Raw genomic sequence first — 15,359 nt, 5'->3', positions numbered from 1 at the left:
CGTTGTCAAGAGTCTTCGAGATCGTTTAAGGATGCGAACATCACAGTTGCGATGATCCCAATTGCGATCGTTGTAATCCGCCCGAAGATTCTGAAGAAGATGACGAAAATGTTCAAGAAGAATCTGAGAACTGAAGGCGAGATCGTCTAAAGTGGTTCCAAAGCCGAAGGAGTCTGAAAAGGGCGAAAAGGTGTTGGTAAAAACAGAAAAGAAGGAAACTAAAAAGAAGAAAGAGGAACTCGACACCGTTAAAAAGACGACAAAGGGAAACAAGAAGAAAAAAGAAAACCAGAGGATGATGTCGAAATCGAGTACGATGAGGTGATCGAAATAGATGACAATTTGAAGTCATCAACAACCGCAACACCGAAAAGACACGTTATTCAATCGGCGACATCGGCGGAACCTAAACCCGTTAAACCCATTGCACTAAGAAGGTTGTTCCACTTGGGCAATTTTTGTCAGCATCTACTCAGAAGGAAAGAAAGAAAAAGTCGCAGAAAGATAAAAGGAAACTCGAGACATCCCGTGAATCAACGACAGCATCAGAGGCAAGTAGTCGCCCAAGTACATCGACAAATGCTTCGAAGACTCACTCGGTAACTCGGGCTACACGAAGCAAAACGGCGGAACCGAAGACGGCGCCGAGCTTGGAATCGACACTGGAAAAAACAGAAACAGAAACCAAAAGGAGGGACGAAAAGTGAGAAGAAGGAAGAAAAACCTAAAGCAGCTATACGGATCGACGCCCTCCAGATGTCAGCTTACGCTTGGATGCTCGGTGACAGCGAGCTCGAATACTCAGATTCGGAAGAGCCGTTTTCGGAATCTGATGAGGCAGATGATGATGAGTTGACAGCATCTTAGCTGATCTATATAACCAACGCCATCATCAATCAATGGCGCTCACGGGAAACATCGGTTACATTGAGATTCCGAGCATCAGTGAGAAATATTTGAAGGAGCATCACCGCAGCTGTACGGCGCATAAGTTTGACACATTGGTGGAATATGTTCGAAATGCTGGAAAGCTGACCAGAAACATTATGACTTCGACCTTAAGGCGAAGTTATACAGAACAGCTGGCGCAGATAAAACCCTGATCGAACAACATGCCGATAATCCGAGGCAGATCGAAGTGGCCATTGCGGGATTGAAGAGTCCAACTGGATCAACTTGCCACCGCATTAGCCATTGCATTAACGGAATGTGGCATGGTGGAAAAAGTATGATAGCGGGAATTGAAACGGCGAGTGCGACGTCATTAACGAAGATGATAAAAGAGGGCAAAGTACGCACCACTAATGCCGACATGGGATCACCGGTCAGATACACCCATTGGGTCTGATACCGGGTGATAAGAAGGATTGGAATCACTTCTCCGATAGCGAGGATACGGAGTTAGTTGATACCCGCAAAGGGATGATCCGGAAACTCCGATGTTAAAGGTAATTCTTCAAAAGCGAGATTAAAAGAAAGCCGCTAAAGAAAAGGTTGATGCGGGCATGCTGAAGAAACAGAAGAAGCCATTGAGAAAAAGAGGTCTTATGGGCTCAGATACAGATGATGAAGTGGAGGGTACATCAGTTGCTCCCGCAACGTCAGCAGAAACAACTTCTACGAGCAAAGAAGGGGAAGAGAGGAATGTCATCCCCCTTACCGATAAATTGGCGGCACAAGCAGCGGCTGAACTGGGGGATATGCGGCAAAGACAAAAGGCATTGGTACTTGCGCTACCAAACATCGGTCGAACTGGTGGTAGCAAATCAAAAGGCGATAGCGGAAAGTCAAAAGATGGTGAGAAGGACTCGGCACCCTCCCAGTGGACAAAGAGCGCTGAACCGACATCAGCTGAATCGTCATCAAGTTCATCAGCGAAACTTACAATCGATGAACAATCTAAAGCCGTTAATCCGACAGACCCGGCACTCACACAGAACCCTTCAGACCGCTCAGATACTGGAAGGCAATCTGAAGACAGGGAATACATGCTCGGACTACTGTTGGATGATCAAATCCAGTCTGGTGCGAAGTCAAGAAGGTCTTAGCAACACAGGAGCACCATTTCATGGCCCAAAACGATTCAAGGGCGGTCATATGCGGCAATAAAAACTTGAGATTGTCAGGAGTGAGATTCGACTGGATAATGAAACAAGCCTACAAAGGAGGGAAGTTGGGCTTCTGTAATTCATACGAACTGATGGTCATACTGTCTGCCGGCGGCACTACGTACTCCTCGGCTAAAGATGGATCCGAAGTTTTGGAAAATAGCCCTTACCGATGCGGCGATACCGAGACTCGGTGGAACGAACGGAGTTACGTGGGATGATCTGTCAAAATACTTCGCCGTCAATTATGAGTTAGGCGAGTTCAACTTCGAAAAAGATCGAGAATGGATCAAAAAGGCAGTTGAAGGTCTTGTCAACGAAAACGTGTTGGAAGCCAAAGAAGGACGTATACACTGCAAACGGGACGATCCATCAGCCGAAAGAATGCAGACGGAAGAAAAATATCGGCAGAAAAAGGAAAGGCGCCAATACCGGTATCTGAACTAAACGAGGATGAAGCGAGAGCCAGAGTGCAATCCCTCATCCTTCAGATCGATTCGCCGTTGAAGGATATAGCAGGCATTCGGGCGGACCTGTTCCAAGTTTTCCTACGCGAAAAAGTTTGACTGGAACGAGGAGAAGCACCGAACCCGAACACCAAGTTGATGATCGAGAAACAGACCGAGAGAATACGGAAGTGTCGCGCCAAAGAGAACTTGACGTAATGAAGGTATTTCAGAACTTTAAAAGAGATGAAGGATTCGCGCGACCACGATCACCCTCGAAGAAGGAGAATGAAAGGTCATGAGAATATTCGCGCGAGAGGAATTACGACTCTCGAAATGAAAGATCACGGGAGTATTCTTATTCTCGTGAACGACCCCATGACTATCGGAATGAGCGAGACGATAGGTCACCCGAACGATCTCGTGATCGGGAATATCGTGGCGGAAGAGGATGGGAACGCTACGGAAATGAAGTTGTTGAAATCGGTGTCCGACGGAAACCGTCTATGGACAGTGTGGCTACAACAGAGCGCGAAGACAGACGTCGATTAGAACCCATATGAAGGGGAGCCCAAACCAATATGACAAATCTTAGCAAGAGGATGCTACATATTACGCGACTTTCGAGCTGCCTAATAAAAGATCATCAAGCGGAAACCGCGAGGATAGTCCACCAAAATATCAACGATTGTTGTCCACAGTTTATGTGGCGGAGCCACTGGTAGTGACGTTACCTGGCGATGAAACGATGGAAACATCGTCACAAGAGAACGTCATCCATAAACGAAATGTGATCCTCGACAGCGATATTCAGCCGTCGGCATCGGCGAGTAAGGCACCGCCGCGACGCGAACAGGAAGATCGTCGTGAATCAGATGATCGACGTCGACAACAGAGTCGACGGGAGCCGAATCAACGACGAGAGCCAGAGGGTTGTCGTGGAGATAATAAACCGTCCAGATTCAATAACCAACCAAGACGTCCTGACTTGATTAGTAAAACGTACAACATGGACGATCTTGTTGATCAACGTGCTGAATGCTGTCGATACCTGGGACTTGATATCAAATCGGAACAGTCGGCGACTATACTGGCTCAGTTGCACAACTTGCGACAGTTCCTAACCGAATCTGACTGTGCGGAGGAGATTAGAACGAGTAGACTTGGTCGAGTGGAGATCACCACTGAATCGGCGACCCCCCATTATACACCGATCCGACAATGTGGTCTACCAAGTTTGCTGGATTTGAACTTACTGGGAGTTCCGTTGGATACGATAGACACCACGGGTTGGACTCAGTTCTTCTACGCTGAATTAATGGAACGACGGGAATATGTAGCGCAATTTGTGTTACGTCACGTGAACCCAACATCTACGACGCTTGCGCCACGAGCAGCAATTGGCCTGTTATCGATCCTACCAGTCTCGACGCAAGAACGTGGGGTCAGAAGATATTCGCAGCACGTTTAGCGCAATACCCATCGCCAAAAAACCACTTGCAATCTGATACCATGGGAGATAAAGTTCCACCGGTGCTGCAAGAAAATACTGCCAAACTGGGGATGCCGTCGAGACATCAAGTGATAGCTCGCAAGGCAAAAGATGATCTGGAGAGTAGCCAGAAACGACTTGAATACGGCAACCTCCAAGCAAGGTTCGATTCACAGTACCAGGAGCGGCTCGATCGAATCCGCGATACTATGGACACGCAATATGTTGAACCAAAAGATCGAGTCCATTCGTATATGAGCATAAAGTGTGGAATGGACCTCAGAATCCGCCACCTGTCAAAACACCTCATGCAACTGGTAAACGAGTCCCAGCAAAATCAAGAGTTTAGTTATCACTAGGCAACGGTTGGCCAATGATCCTCAAAATCTGAACTTGCAGCTGAAGGAAAGCACGACAATGACTCGAGGCGATCAAACGTACTCGTCAATGAAAAGGTCGTGGTCCACGGTATATCGCCGTTCAAGCAGTTCAAGCGGAACAGGCTGCTGAAGTTGAATCAACAGAACCAGTTGATTGCACTTCTTATAGAACCAGCCGGATTCATCTCGAAAACGTCCACCGCGAAAGCGAGATGGCGATGGAGATGAGTCAAACAAGACGATGGATCAGTGAAGCTGATCTACAAGGAGTTTCTACGCCTTAAAGTCAGCTCTCCTATTCAATCGACTCAGTGATCATTTCAAGTGGGAGAATCTACGGTAATTAGCCGGATCTCTTAACGGAGTAGCTACGGTAAACTCTGCCAGCTCTCTGATTTTAACGATGGGATGCGTTGCCAGGTGAACTCTACCAGGGAGGCGAGCTGAAATGAGCTTGATAGCCGACATAAAAACGGTTTAGTCCCTCAATAACCTTAATGGAAGATGGATTATTAAAGATGTCGCACATCCAGAATCATCTCATTCAAAAGATGATCTCACCAGGTAGGAAACGAACTACGCTTGTCTATAAGACGTCCCTCCATGACCGACATGGATCTCATCTGAACGAAGTCGTACAATAGATATGCACCCATTCCAAAGAAGAAGCAGTATTTCGGAAGTCGTACGAATGATACGCCTTATTCCAAAGCGGATCTCATATCATGAAAGTCGCATTATAAATGCGCAAGATGCTCAAGCGGAGCGAAGTTGCTCAATGGAGCGGAATGGGCCAAAGTGCGGAAACGGTGGACAGGATATGTGAACTTATGAGTGGAGAATCCTAGTCTACGAATTTTAATTAATACTTCTGTTGATCTGTTTTAAATGTTGATTTGATAGTATTTTTGATACACATCTCTTTATTTTCACATCGTGCATTTGGAATTGTCTATAATAGACTTGACGTGACACAATGGAATAAGAGAATATGATGTTTTTATTAGCATTAGAGCGCATTCAGACCGCCTGCCAACGATTGGATTCATTGGAGATCGGATTTCAGCCTCGGCGGAGCTCGGCATCCCTCCCAGAGGAATGTGAGGGATGACTTCACTGGCGTTCACCCTTACGGCGCTACGCTGCCGATGACGTGTCTGTGTTGTGACTCTCTTGATTTCCTGACGACAAAAACCGTTCATTGTTTGCGCCTAGTGGGCGGCGCCAAAGTGCGCATGCGAAGCAGCAGGATTTGGCTCTTCGCTCAGTGTTGTTTAGTATCGCTAGCCGCTCAATAAAGTTTGCTCATGGTACTTGAATGCCGTGTGTTGCACATTTATCCAGATTTCATAGCATAGCACGCTACGCAGTATCCTTTCAGTGGTATAACTCGTCAGCTGCATGGATTGATCTGCTGTTATTCGGATCAAGAGCGCTCTCCTTACCGGCTGCGAAATCCCTACGTAAGGAGTCACTTTCTACAGTTATCCGCAAGAACCTGGCCGACTTATCGTGCCAACATCATCCTCCTCGCCAGCGCAGTAGTCGCGTTGCAACTCATAAAGGCGAACTGAACGAGGAGCGTCTAACGGCTTTGGCCACATCCCTGTTGCAGGATAACAATGTTCGGCGTGCTGTAGGAGTGGTTATGGGGAAAGATGCACTGGCTCCCCTGAACGCAGACACTCTGGAGGCTCTACGCAGCAAGCACCCACCCGAGCCCGAAGACAGCGATTATCCACCCCCGCCCGAACATTCATTAAAGCCCCCACTTGTCACTCCAGCGGAAGTTTTTAAAGCTGTCTTCAGCTTTCCCTCTGGATCTGCTGGTGGCTGTTCGGATTTACGGCCGCAGCACCTTAAAGATATGATGTGCGGCCCTGGTGGGGAAGAGAGCGATTTGTGTTCTGCTTTAACAGATTTCGTCAATCATGTGCTACAAAACGACGTCCCCAAAGACATCCGACCGTTCTTCTTCGGTGCCAACCTCATCCCGTTGGCCAGAAAAGATGGCGGCCTTCCTCCCATTGCGGTTGGTGAAACCTTTCGGCGCTTGGTTTCAAAAGTTGTGAGTCATAGCTGCACTGAGCGGATGAAGGAATTGTGTAAGAACGTGCACATTGGTTTCGGGACGAAGGGCGGAGCTGAGGCAATTATCCACGGGGTCCGGGCCTATATTGAAACCCCGCATCCAGGACCGCGGGTTATTGTGAAACTCGACTTCAAAAACGCATTCAACCTGTTGAGACGGGATACACTGCTACAAGCTGTTCGTCAACATTTCCCTGCGTATTACGACTATTTCTGGCAATCCTACCGCTACAGCAGCCATTTGGTTTTTGGTGAAGAAACGCTGACGTCCGCCCGCGGAGTGCAACAGGGTGATCCGTCGGGTCCTTTTGGGTACAGCCTAGCCACGCTACCGCTTTTCGATGATTTAGATTGCTAACTGCTTCTGGCCTTCCTTGATGATGTGACAATGGCTGACACAGTTGAGAAAGTAATGGCCGCCATAAAGCAAATTGAAGAACGGGCCGCAAAAATGGGTTTAGAATTAAACTTTAGCAAGTGCAAATTCTTTCCCATCGTGACATGTGATGCAGATGAGTCCGTGATCCGTGCAACATTATTAAGCACTTGGCCGGATATGATACAGCTCAGTCCTGAAAACTTCACCCTGTTGGGAGCTCCGGTGACCTTCCCAGCGTACGCGAGATTTTTAACTGGGAAAACGGCATAACTAAAGAATTTTGTTTAACGACTGAAGAAATTACCGGCACACTACAGTTTGTTTCTCCTTGAAACTTGCCTCAGCGTTCCTAAGGTTTTGTACGGACTGCGTAGTTCCCGTGGTTCTGAACACCCGGACTTGCTGAAAGAATACGATATCTGTCTACGGGTGGGGGTGGAGCAGTTGGTCAACGTGAAGATTTCCGAAGCGCAGTGAACTCAGATATCTCTTCCAGTACGGCGTGGTGGTTTGGGGACACGACGCATAGAGACATTAGCTGTTTGTGCCTACTTGGCATCGGTGTAATCTGTGCTGCCTATGGTTTCCAAATTCTAACAGCCTTCTGAAGAGTTCCTGACGAAAACCGCTGTGGAATCTTGGATCCAACAGACGCATTGCGAAATTCCACCGGAATGTGTTCGGAAGTTTCAGTACGCCTGGGACACGCCAGTGATCGAACGGGACATATCCACGTTAATGTCGTCTGCCGAAGGTAATGAGCGCGCCAGGGCGGTTTTGCTGTCAGCTTTAAACAGAGATTCGGGAGCCTGGCTGAATGCTTTACATGCACCTTGTTTGGGGACATTCCTGAAGGATGAAGATGTACGTATCGGTGTTGGTTTGCGATTTGGTTTACCAGTAGTGGTGGCGCACAACTGCAACGCATGTGGTAAACAAGTCAAAAGCAACGGCCATCATGGACTATCATGCAACAAAACGACTAAAGGACGATGGGCGAGACATAAAGAAATGAACAGCATCGCGAAAAACTGTTGTGAAAGCGCTGGTTTTCCTTGTGAGATAGAACCAAACGGCTTGTCATCAACCACCGCACAAAGACCGGATGGGATGACACTGACACCAGTAAGACAAGGAAAACCGATCGTTTGGGATGTAACCAGCTGGTGTACGGTTGCTGACTCTCATGTCACTGGAAGCTCCAAGAAATGTGGAAGCGTGGCGCAGCTGGCTGAAAATGCGAAGCGTGGGAAGTATTCGTTTTTGGGATACGGATACCACTTTTACCCTCTAGTAATGGAAACCCTTGGAGTTTTTGGTCCCGCTTTAAGTGAATTTTTACATTTTATGGGTCGTAAAATTCGGGATTTGACTGGAGAAGCACGTTCTTCTGCTTTTCTTAAGCAGCGATTCAGCCTTGCTGTTGTTAACGGAAATGCTACGGCTGTTTTGAGCACGTTACCTTTTAACCCGAGGGAGGACCGGGAATTTGGTTGTTTTTTATTGTTTAAATTCTAATGATTACGTAGGGTGTCAGCGCGTGCATTTTTTTGTTATTTGGGCGGCTATTGCCAATAAATCATCCTTTCAGTGTGGATCACTGCCCTGAATTGATCCAGAATCCCACATTTTATCGGCCACAGTTTTTCGGCAGCCATTCAATTTTGCTGTCATTTCTTTCGGCAGCAATTCACTTCGGCCAAAGCCAATTCCCGGCGGAAATACCAACACTTTTAACCTGCACTGCGCAACATGCTAAGTTCTCGTAATGCTTACTCGAAATTTTGTTCTGTTTCATTTTGCCCTCGTACGCACAATTTGGTTGAACTGTTTTTGAAGCGTAACAGTTGAGGATTTAGACGAATCATTGCTTCGTGTACCTCTCACACGTTGAAATAGAAATCGATGCTCTGGTACGACTCCACCTGTACGGCTTACCTACCGCATGATGCATAGATCTTCAGTCCAGTCTTGTCCGGCATTTCGGCGGTGATGCTGATATACAAACATACATGCTGCTATTTGCGTTCTTCAACTCCACCTTTCCACTACGCAGCTCCACTTCAGATAATTAGGCATCCAACCATAGGCCAAGTCGCGGACGATGCACATCCAAGACGCTTGAGCCACCTTGTTGAACGTACGGTCAGGAAATTGCTGCTGAATCTCGGCGAGTTGCTCCACTGGCTTGACAAATTTGAATACCAATTCATGATTCTCGCCGGTACTGCAGACTGGCACTATGTCATTTGAAGTCACTAACAAACAAGGATTTTACGGTGCGCAAACAGAAGAACTATGCATTCGCCGTGTTTCTGTCCGTGCTACAGATTTGACTGAAATTTCCACTGCTGTTTGAGTAAATTCAGTTACAAGTGTAACAACATAATTTCTTTTTAGTTATATATGTGTTTTGAGTTTTATTAAACTCTTCGATTTCACATTTGTTGCTTTGGTGTGTTTTGAATTTTAAAATGGCGCGCTGTTGCGCTTTTGAATGTAACAATAACAGCAACAAGAAGAACTGTAGTACCGCCGGACCACATTCGTCTCACCAGTTTCCAGAGAAAAACCCACTACGGGCACATTGGATACGAAAAATCAACAGAAAAAATTTAACACCAGGAAAACGGTCCGTTGTTTATTCGGACCATTCAGAAAGCACCTGCTACAAGGAACCTGGAAAAGTCGGGTGTCTGAAAGAAGGGAGTGTTCCAACCGTTCTTGGAGGTGCCGTAAAACGAAAAGTCAAAAGTAAGTTAATAAGTCAGCGTGCAACAACTTACTTAGATTATGAAAACTCCACTTGATTGTACCCGCAAATTAATTTGCAATTAACTGCAGGTTCTGGCTCCACGTCTGTGTCACCAGAGAAGAAACGAACATGGCCAGAAACTCCTGGCGATCCGCACAAGAGCTTCTCTTTATTTGAAATAGTATTGAAGTTACGAGTATTAAACGGAACATTTAAAGATTAAGCTTCTGTTGAATAGCTTAATGTTTTCAGAAAATGTCAGAACGAACGTAAACGAACTGGAAAACAAGGTTGCGGAATTAGAATTGCAGCTGGGTTTAGCGAGCGCACGGGCTCAAGAGCTGAAACCGAGGTTTAAATACGGGACGCCCGCATCATCGAACTGGAGGACCTTCTTCATAAGGAACATGAGGAACCGTTGATTAACACAAATTAACTCAAGAATTTAAGCGACCATTTATTTTGAAGATCTACCTGGGTTATCAGCCGCGAAATTTTTTTTAACGATTTGCCGGAAATTTTTCGCGGTGCGATATCTTCTGCCTGCTAAAAAGAATTGTAAAAAGGCGCTCTCCAACCAGAACGTCGGAAACTGTCAGTTGAAGACCAGTTTCTGTTGATTCTGTTCAAGCTGCAAAAAGACTTATCGTTGGAGTTTTTGGGAGTATTATTTAAAATTAACTGTTGCTCTGCGTCCATTTTGAAATGTGGATTTGTGCAATGGCTACGGTAATCAGACGAATCAACTTTTTTCCGTTTAGATAAATGGTTCTTGCAGACGCGCCGTCTGAATTTTGGGCCTCCAGATTTGCTGATGTATTGGTCCTGATTGACGGTTTTGAATTATTTAATGAGAAACCGAGTCATCCGGGCACCCACTCGTATGCAAACTCCAGCTACAATCACCATACGACCATGAAATATCTGATCGGTATCACCCCGTCAGACAGAGCAAGTTTCCTGTCGGAAGGTTTTATGGGCTCAAAATCCGAAGAAGCTATTCTATGTGACAGTCAGTTACCCGTTGATTACAGCCAATTCAACTATTCCATACATCTCCACAGACACTGCTGGATCACCTGCAATTGTCTTGTCATCTGAGACGAGCATCATTGTGGATGAAGACGCGGAGATGAGTACCACTAACATTTTGTACACCTGCCTTGGTGCGGTTGCGTGTGCCGGAACTTTTGTCGCTTGTGCCTGTTTCACTGTGAAAAAGTGTGCGAAGAAAAAGAACGGCACCGCTCTGGAGCGACTTAACGAACCCGATGATGCGTTGCAAATGCAAGTTCGCAAGGAAAACAGTTATGTATTGTAGATGTTTTAGGGGAGAAAAAAATTATGTACAGATTTTTACTTTTTATGAATGTCAACTGTTGACCAAATTATAGTCAGTATTCTGTTTTGTACGCTGCTAGCCATACGAAAATGTGATTTTTTGTTAGTTTTTATAGTTTTACTCTTCTTCGATCTTCTTTATTTCGAAAAAAGATGATTACGCTCTTCTCCAATTTTGTGATATGACATTAAAGATTAACTTCTCTGTGTTCTGTTTGTCGAGAAGGATTTTATTACCGGTCAGTGTGCTCGTAAAATACGAAATGTACGGCACTAAAATGGTGAATGTGTTTACACAGTAGCGTGTACATAGTGTTAACGTCTCCCTAATCCCTATCAAAAGTTTGTTTAAATAAGGTTTCTTACTTCCTCTCTACTCCCTGGATCCCGTTCATAAAGTGGTATTTATAATGGCACGTGTATCTGCTGCGGTACTGGTACATGCTGGTTTATGCTGGTTCACTGGTGGTTCAGTTAGTTTAGTTTGGTTAAAATGAGAGGGTGAGTTGGCCAGTGTTTGGATTGTTCAACGTCCCTCGGCGCTTCTGGGTGCAGTTCTGGCCACTGTCGGGTAATTGGTTAGACGGCAGCTTGTTTTCTACGTTTGGATTATTTGGTTTAAACCAAGTGAACCAGTCATAGCGTATTGTTTTAAACCCATTGAACCCTTAAGGTCCTAACTCAGGCATTCAATGCGATTGCCGTCTAATTGCGATGTGCATATCCCGTGCTGTAACTTGGTGGCTCGCAACAATGAGTGTCTCATTTCTCTACTACAGAGAAAGTAACTACGATGCTGTATCGTAACAAGACAAGACAAGACAATTTTATTCCCCCAGATTTCTTCTGGCAGGGGCACACCATGCGTTGTGCCGTATGCTCAAGCATAAACGATTATGTGATTTTGCAACACACACTGAAGATGTCAAGGAAATAATATTAAACATATCAAGTTAGAGATGCAAAAACTCTCATGTAAAATTAAACAAAAATGAATTTATGAATTTGACTGCATTTTAGTTAAACTGTGCACAATTTAAGGCTTTACGTATGCAACAGTACTAATTCGCCGCTAAATACTTTGCGGCTATCTATCAAAACCTGGTTTAAAAAATTTGCTTAAACAAAAGAACAATGTCTTCTCGTACTCCATCGGCGTCGCCTTTCTTCGTAGTAAAATCTGCGCTATTTCCACTAGTCCGCCGTCCTGTATTGAAAGGTCATGGGCAGCTAGCCGCTCCTGTAGGTTCTGTCTGTGTGGAAAATATGCAGGGCATTCATTCAGAGCATGATACTCGTCCTCCACAACCCCACAGAAGTTACATATCCGCTCCTCTCGGGGCAAAGCGTTCCATCTTCCTGTCTCCACAGCAAAGTAGTGGCCGGAAGTTAACATTTCATCCAATTTCCGCTTGTCATTGCAGGCATCGTTTTCAATAGGTGTACTTCTCCGCTTTCTGGTAGACACTGAAACAAAAAACGCAACCTGCAGCTCCAGGCAGCATTATCTTGTACCGACTTAAATAGATTCATCCGTAATGTTTTCTCGAGCCTCGACATTATGTCAACTGAACTCAGCTTTGTTAGCTGAATACGAATATCTTGGACGGTATTTGTCAAGTTAATTTCGATTTCTTCCGGTAATTGCCTTAGCGCGTTTTTTAGCCAACATCGCGTTGTCTTTTTGCCAACCAAAATGCTTTCCTCAAATGCTGCTCGAAGAAGAGTGCTAGAGTTTGCGTGACTGAGCTTTTCGACATGATACGCTTAAGAAAGGAGGCCCGGCTTTACTATTTTGCAGCTGGAGTATTGTCCTTACAATTAGGGTCTACTAGCGCGGCATTTCCGTTATGTGTATGGTCTATTGGCAACTAAACTTCGTCGCAAGGAAGGTTGGCATAATTACGTGTTCAAGCATGCAAAATTTATTAACCCGGTACGTCATAAAGCGTGGTTCGTTGCTAAACTAGAAGACGTCTAAATATGATTCCTGGTGATAAAACTGCAGGCAAACCGAAAAAAAGTTTTCCAAGAAATGAAAACGCACCCTTGTTTTCGTTATGTACTATGATCAGACGTTCGGAATGCTTCGTCTAGATGGCCGTTCGATCCCCAATGATTTTGATTGTTTTTATACCACTCGACTGTGTCGGCAAATCCTTTTTTGAATTCGATGCTTTGCTTCCATCCTAAGGCCTTTAGCTTCGAAAAATCCACGGAATAGCGACAGTCGTTGTATGGTCTATCAGGAACGTAATCAATCCAGTCTTGCAAAACGGTACTCTCTTTGAAAATTTCTTCAAGAAGTAATTCACAAATTTGCAAGATAGAAACTTCATCCAACGTCCCGATGTTGTAAATTTCTCCTATTTGCCCTTTTTCCATTATGATGTCCAGCGCCCGGCATTTATCAAGGACGTGTACAAATCGCCTTACAGCGTGACCCGACCCGTGGACGGGCATCCGACGCTTCTTCAGCAGGAGAAGGCAGAATTTTGGTATTGCTTGAGCTGGATATTGATAAGGACCGTATACATTGTTGCATCTAGTAATTATGTACGGAATGTTGTAAGATTTCCCGTAAGACATAACTAAACACTCCGCCGATGCTTTACTCGCAGCGTATGGATTGGTTGGGAGAAATGGAAAAGATTCTGAACTAGTACCATGTGCAATTTCGCCATATACCTCGTCCGTGGAGATGTAAACAAGCATCTGCAACTCCTGGGATTTCCGAACAACTTCCAGCAAGACATGAGTACCTAGAACGTTTGATGTGGTGCAGTCCATTGGATGGCTAAATGACTGGTCCACGTTGCTGGCTGCAGCAAAGTGAACCACATGAGTGAAAGCAAAATCTTGAAAAAGTTTCGTTATTAACGGAGCATCAAGTAAAGTGCCATGTATGAAATGATATTTATAGTGATTGGGATTTTCGATGTTTTGTGGATTAGCACTCAGTTGTAGTGAGTCAAGGTTGACGATCATGTCATTTGGATATTGCTTCGTCCAGTAATTGATGAAGTTAGAACCAATAAAGCCACAACCTCCCGTAACAAGGATAATTTTAGATTTTATCGCATTCACTGCTTTAGGTTCGCGTACCGCAAGAATATGACGAATTCTTTCCTTGGCACAAGGTAGTTTTTCTGGCACATTATACTTTGATCTGAGGTGCTTCGGCAGTTGAAAGAACCACTGATCAAGAAGCTTTGTGCACAGCAAGTTATTGGATCTGCGCGCTAGCAAAATGCTATCTTGCTCCGTAACCGTCATCAATGAGTACACATGTTGCCGGCCAGAAATTTGCTCATAAAGTTTTACAATTTCTTCATGCTCGATGACTCCCGGGTTCACGGCGTTGATTGTTCCTCGTTTCCCATTAACTAGACTGGCAATAAGAAATGGTAGAATGTCAGATAAAACGGAAACCGAATTTGGTACTGATATTATTTTGTTATAACCCAGGATTTTTGTTATAAAGTCTCGAGGCGAACTCTGCTCAGTTATAGGCATCCTTATCCTGGCACTGAGAACGTGGGAGAAGTTTTTCATTATTAGATCCGTTTGACCTTTTACAACGGAGTAAGCAGAGCCGAAAAAATTAGGCAGATCGTTTTCCGTAAAGCCAGGCCCATCGTTTTGTGGATGTTTTTCGTCATATTCAAAGATGCATCCTGATCCGATGTATAAAACCGGAACAGGGAACGGTGTATAGCATGATGCCGTAGCTTGCGCTATTAAAACTGGGGCCGTAAGATTAGAGAACACGTTATCGGTTAATTTCCCAGGTTGTTCAAGGTAATCGATAGAGTTGTTACCTTTCCCCCATGTTCGTCCTAAACTGCACACGACATAATGGGGTTCGGTTGATTTTAGATCTCTCCATACGTCCTCTATAGTTACTATCCGACTCCCTTTTAGTACTTCATCGCCAGCATTACCCAAAATTTCACAAATGAGGCTTCCGATCCATCCATCGGCACCATAAACAAGAAACTTCATTCTTACTGGGCTACTATCTTTAAGACTCAGTTCCTGTTTGTGATTTTAATGTAATATTAGACAGCCATTTCTCATCACGCTATAAATTGAAAGTAAGCTTGCTTAGAGGCGTAGCGCTTTAACTGCCGCAAGATATATCTTAGCTCGAGGGTCCTATTACACAAGGAGTTAGAAAGCCAAACAAAAAGTCACAAAATACTGACGATATACTGCAGCGTTCGTGAAGCTGGCCTCATTCCGGAAAAAATTGTTACTATAATCTTGTAAATATCTGCGAATCATTGGCGTACAATCACTTAAAACGTTTTATCGTCTCAATCGGGGAGCGAACAATCAGATCCAAATGTGCCACCGTTGTGCTG

The 15,359-nt window shown here is 44.9% G+C and overlaps 1 protein-coding gene across 1 annotated transcript; it reads right to left on the bottom strand.

Annotated features, from left to right (window-relative positions):
• Window positions 1-12,901: 12,901 nt before the first annotated feature.
• On the bottom strand, window positions 12,902-15,033 carry LOC129601703 (dTDP-D-glucose 4,6-dehydratase-like). Its single transcript, XM_055500567.1, has one exon. The coding sequence runs from the start codon at window positions 14,995-14,997 to the stop codon at window positions 13,051-13,053; it is 1,947 nt and encodes a 648-aa protein (XP_055356542.1). The 5' UTR covers window positions 14,998-15,033; the 3' UTR covers window positions 12,902-13,050.
• Window positions 15,034-15,359: the final 326 nt, after the last annotated feature.

The sequence above is a fragment of the Paramacrobiotus metropolitanus genome, unplaced genomic scaffold (genome assembly GCF_019649055.1).
Source record: "Paramacrobiotus metropolitanus isolate TYO unplaced genomic scaffold, Prichtersi_v1.0 Parri_scaffold0000266, whole genome shotgun sequence".
In the NCBI taxonomy this organism is placed as follows: domain Eukaryota; kingdom Metazoa; phylum Tardigrada; class Eutardigrada; order Parachela; family Macrobiotidae; genus Paramacrobiotus; species Paramacrobiotus metropolitanus.
This window is presented reverse-complemented; position numbering and strand designations above follow the sequence as displayed.

Coding starts and splice junctions, on each gene's coding strand:
- LOC129601703 (XM_055500567.1), bottom strand. CDS start 14,997: ATGAAGTTTCTTGTTTATGGTGCCGATGGATGGATCGGAAGCCTCATT.